Source organism: Sinocyclocheilus anshuiensis, unplaced genomic scaffold (genome assembly GCF_001515605.1).
Source record: "Sinocyclocheilus anshuiensis isolate Anshui unplaced genomic scaffold, SAMN03320099.WGS_v1.1 scaffold1858, whole genome shotgun sequence".
Lineage (NCBI taxonomy): Eukaryota > Metazoa > Chordata > Actinopteri > Cypriniformes > Cyprinidae > Sinocyclocheilus > Sinocyclocheilus anshuiensis.
Window position 1 is genome coordinate 237,979 of NW_015546141.1, and position 5,761 is coordinate 243,739.

The following is a 5,761-nucleotide window of genomic DNA, read 5'->3' on the forward strand; positions in this document are numbered from 1 at the left end:
GTCTGTAGAGATGCGCGAATGAGCTCAAACTGCCCCCGAGTCCACTACTTCAAATTATCCACCCGCACCTATATTTGATCGTCACATTACAATGATTCTAATTCTTTGTTTTGCATGATGATATGATGAATGGATGGTTCATTTTAACAGCAGATTCAGTGACGTTAGAGACTAGAGCTGATCTGCGCTTCACGGCACGCGTCTGCGGCGCATTAAAGCCTGTGCTACGCCCACCAGAGCTGATCACGGCCACTCAATGCTGGTGTTTACCGGCCGCGCCCCGGCCCAGAACTCATGCTTATCACATCGGTCACATCACATCACGCAGCTTGACAAAATACAATAGAATTTCTATTCTATATTGTCGCGCTGCGCCGCTCACGTTCGGTGTAGAATAGAACCCATTATAATCAGTGATGTTGTCTACACTGGATGCAGTAAACTGATGCCTCGTTCTATTTATGACGCTATCTATTTATTTATTTTGTCGCGTCCTGTTGCGGCACAGACACGGTGTCAGCATAGTTTGTCAGTACAGTCAGTAACGTAGCAAATTGAAGTTCGGTGTAGAATAGAACCCATTATAATCAGTGATGTTGTCTACACTGGATGCAGTAAACTGATGCCTCGCCTCGTTCCGTTTATGACGTGCTGACACAAAGTTCAAATGATTTTCAACGGTTGCTTTTTCGTGTCCTATTGCGGCACAGACACGGTGCCAGCATAGTTTGTCAGTACAGTCTGTAACGTAGCAGATTGAAAAGTTAGTATCTTTCTGCAGTCCAATAGATGGCAGTGCGGTGGTGGCTTGTGTCTGTTGAATGGTGATTTAACGCTACGTTGTTATCTAGTTGGTGAGACGCAATGCTATAAAGTAAATAAACAATGTGCCAATCTTTTATTCTAGTATAGCCTACACATAAAGAATATCAGCCGATATATCGATATCGGTCTTTTATTACTCCCTAATATCAGTATCGGCCCCCCCAAAAAAACATATCGGTCGGGCTCTAATATTTAGATGTATATATTTATATTCATATAATTTATATTATATTATATATAAATATATTTAATATAAACAACATATTTTTCTTAAATATATATACATGCATGTGTGTGTATTTATATATACATAATTAATATTCACAGTACACAAAAACAAAATCTTTTAATTTGGATGCGGTTAATCGCGATTAATCATTTGACAGCACTAATATGAGTTAAAAGAAAAGCTAATAATTAATGAAATCATAAATATTTAAAATAAATAATTTTAAAATAACAGCAATAAACACAAAACACTTACTAAAAAAGACATGCATGTGTGTGTATTTATATATACATAATTAATATTCACAGTACACAAAAACAAAATCTTTTAATTTGGATGCGGTTAATCGCGATTAATCATTTGACAGCACTAATATGAGTTAAAAGAAAAGCTAATAATTAATGAAATCATAAATATTTAAAATAAATAATTTTAAAATAACAGCAATCAAAACAAAACACTTACTAAAAAAGATTAAATATTTTATTTGTTTATCTGCATGTCATGTGACCATTAACAAACATCAGAGAACCGTGAACACGCAGATGTGTGCAACATGCAAAGTGTAAAGAAATAACGTTAATTTGTGCTTTTTAATGTTTGAAAGAAAAAAGCCTTCCGGAGACATAAGAATACATGGTTAAATAACCACTGAGTGATATTTCAAATAAAAATAAGTTGATCAGTAGCTGGAACACTTCTTAAAACTGACTGGTCTTTGTGTGAATGTCTACAAAACTAGAAGACTTTCTGAATGTATATAAACAGTAGGCTATTTTAGAAAGGAAATGTAAAAGATGAAAAAGAAGAATTAGGGAGAATCAATCAATTTTGAATAATTTATTGCTATTGTGTAAACATGTAATAATGTAATACATAACTGTACTGTAGTCTGATTACAAGTATTTTGAAATGTTATCTAATTACAAGTACTTCATTTTTGGAATCTGATTACGTAATCCAGAATACATGTAATCCGTTACTACTCAGCTCTGAAGCTGCATCATCAGATTACGCTTTTCCGTTTTCTCCATCATGTTCATGTCGCTCTACACCGTCTTCTAAAGCACAAAGCCTATCGATAAAGCAGAACTCTTTATTAAAGAAGCTTGATATGACACAGGGCTCATGGGACGGGGCTTTGGAGTTTCCACCTCAGACGTGTTTCCCCTCACGCATCTGTAACACTAGCTTGATTGTTGGCTGTGCTCTTCGGCCTGAGCTCCGCAGGACACGGCCCAGCTGTTGGGAGTGAGAGCAGCTGAATTAAGACGAGGCTTTCATCTCTCACAGTACTCTTGTTCTCTCACGGCCCGCAAACCAGCCTCTCGGGGTGTCGTGTTGACCTCTCTTACAGAGGCAGGGAGCATTTCGAGTTTTAGTCCTGTTTGAAACAAATGCCGTCATCTGAACAGTTTTAGGTTTTTGTATTGTATCGTCCTTTTGAACCATTTAATTGTCTTGACAAGTTCAAGAAAGTATCAAAACAGGAAGCTGGGGCTGTTACATATGCATATACACATAATAATAATAATAGTTATTATTATTACTAGTAACCAGTGTTGGGGGTAATATATTACAAGTAACGCAAGTTACATAATCAGATTACTTTTTTCAAGTAACTAGTAAAGTAACGCATTACTTTTTAATTTACAAGAGAATATCTGAGTTACTTTTTCAAATAAGTAACGCAAGTTACTTTTTTTTTTTTTCAATTTATTTACTGACAACTCTCCTGTCCCCATGTTGAGAGAAATAAGATGTTACTGTAGTTCGAAAATAAATATGAATATGCATTAATTCATCTCACTCACAAAAAATGCTCCTAAAATTCAAGATATTGGGGCAAAAATGCCCCTATGAGTTTTTGTCTCATATTTATATCATATGATAAGCGATACCACATGAGCAGCGAGAGCAATATCACACGAGTGCCGTTTTGTCACGAATATGAGTTTAAATGTAAATGTAAACTCGGTCATGAGTTTAAATGTGATTTTATACAACAGTTCAGTAAATAAGTAGTTAATATTGTGTTTTTTTAAACACAATATTGTCTGTTTTGCTCAATTTTGCAGAGAAAATATTACCTTTAAAGCTGCTGCAGAACTGTTATGCGCCTGTGAGCAACACGTCAGTGTTTAGTTTCTGAATGAATCTGCATTTTGAACGAATCCAGTGGTTCAATGAATAGCCTAATCATAAACTAAGCCGTTTACTGTATTCCTGAATGAATCAGCAGTTTGAACGAATGAATGGATGAATGAATGAATGACATATAAAGACATTTACCGCCACCTGCTGGCAGTTTAAGTTTCTTATTTAGAACATCATTTCATTAAAAAAAAAGAAAAAAGACTGAAAAAGAAGACTGTTGGTTTCGGACTTTCACTGTATAAAGCTCTAAAGCTACTGTTTGTAATGTCTACTTGATACTTTCTCATTTAACACAATAATGGTTTTAAATAATCTTCTGTGGATAATTTCACTGCCAAATTTAATTTGCGATTAATTAGATTAATTAATTGACACATCTTGTAATTAATTAGATTAAAAATTTTAATCGACTGACATAACACGATAATTAATTAGATACGAAAAAATAACGCGATTAAAATATTTTAACGCAGTTAATGCATTGGCCCCGCCCCCAGACCTGTACGTCATCTTACATTTCATACAGTTAACTGTTATGCTCCTAAAATTCAAGATATTGGGGCAAAAATGCCCCTATGAGTTTTTGTCTCATATTTATATCATATGATAAGCGATACCACATGAGCAGCGAGAGCAATATCACACGAGTGCCGTTTTGTCACGAATATGAGTTTAAATGTAAATGTAAACTCGGTCATGAGTTTAAATGTGATTTTATACAACAGTTCAGTAAATAAGTAGTTAATATTGTGTTATAGGCCTATTTTTTGCTCAATTTTGCATAGAAAATATTACCTTTAAAGCCACCGCAGAACTGTTAAGCGTCTGTGAGCAACACAGCGGTGTTTAGTTTCTGAATGATTCCGCGTTTTAAACAAATCCAATGATTCAATAGCCTGTTCATAAACTGAGTCGTTTACTTCATTCCTGAATGAATCACGAATTAACAAATGAATGATGTATAAAGGCATTTACCGCCACCTGCTGGCAGTTTTAGTTTCTTATTTAGAGTATCATTTCATAAAAAATAAAAAAAAAGAAGACTGTTGTTAACTAAGCTGTTTTGGACTTTCATTGTATGAGCAAAAAATACTGAGATGTTTCTCAAACTATCTTTTAATGTTCTATAGGTTCATGATAGGCCACTGTAGAGTAAACAATTATGTATAAACAATTTTGTGTTGAATCAAATAAAATATTTCTGTCTAAAGCTACAATTTGTAATGTCTACTTGATAACACAATAATAACTTTAAATATTTTTTGTGGGTAATATCACAGCCAAATTTACATTAATTACAAACACGTCATGTAATTAATTAGATTAAAAATTTGAATCGACTGACAGCCCTAATGTATATATAATTCTTGAAAATAGGCTTGAACTTGTTCTCTCTCTATACAGTATAGCCAGTATTTTAATCGGTTTCAAATACATACTTATATTTTATTATTTTTTATTTGTATTTTTTATTTTTCAGATTATTGAAATGAAGGATGTTGGTAGAACAGTGCTTGTCTTCTTTAATTTCATTTAATTTAATAAATTTTTTTAAATTGTATTGAATGAATTTTTCTTTTTTGCCCACCTGTCTCCCTTTACTCTAGATACTGTCATCTGCCATTGAAAAACCTATCGACCACTATACAGCAGTTTATTCTTAATTCTTGATCTTCATGCTTCATTCTCATTGTGTTGTAGCCTTTTGTCATCCACGACATGGAGACGCTGCAGTTGGCCGAACAGACTCTTGTGGCCAAGATGGTGAGCTCTTCTGGGGCTCTGCTGAATAAAGACGCGGAAGTTCGAATATTCCACTGCTGTCAGTGCACTTCGGTCGAGACGGTGACCGAACTGACTGAATTCGCCAAGTCCGTGCCAGGCTTCTCAAACCTGGATTTAAATGACCAGGTTAGTGCCGAAAACAAGCACCACGTCCCGTAAACACTTCAAGCTTAATGAAAGATAAAATCTTCAGATATGCACATATTGCATAAACATCTTCACTGAATGCAGCCTGTTTTCTCCGACAGGTGACATTATTAAAGTACGGCGTCCATGAGGCGCTCTTCGCCATGTTGGCATCATGCATGAATAAAGACGGTCTGCTGGTCGCGTACGGCAGCGGCTTCATCACCAGAGAGTTTCTGAAGAGCTTGCGACGGCCGTTCAGTGAAATGATGGAGCCCAAGTTTCAGTTTGCAATGAAGTTTAACTCCCTCGAACTGGACGATAGTGACCTCGCACTGTTTGTTGCTGCCATCATCTGCTGTGGAGGTATATTTGTTTAAAATTTTTGTAAAATAAAATGTGTGTATATTGTATTACATTATATTATTAAACAATATTATTATTATTATTATACTATTATAAATAGTATTATTATATTAAGATATTTTTATGAATGATTTTCTATTCTATTTATTATATATACAGGTATATATATATATATATATAATTCATTCATTCATTATTTATGTATTATTTATAAATAGATACTTTTACTAATATATATTTTTTCTTTATATTATTATTTTTAGATGCTTATTC

The 5,761-nt window shown here is 34.2% G+C and overlaps 1 protein-coding gene across 1 annotated transcript in view; it reads left to right on the top strand.

Moving 5' to 3' along the window:
• Positions 1-5,761, top strand: part of LOC107701195 (peroxisome proliferator-activated receptor alpha-like) — a 51,819-nt gene that overhangs the window by 42,966 nt on the left and 3,092 nt on the right. Inside the window, exons 6-7 of the mRNA XM_016503157.1 lie at positions 4,913-5,122; positions 5,245-5,488. Coding sequence (XP_016358643.1) covers positions 4,913-5,122; positions 5,245-5,488 — 454 coding nt within the window. The remainder of the gene's footprint in view (positions 1-4,912; positions 5,123-5,244; positions 5,489-5,761) is intronic.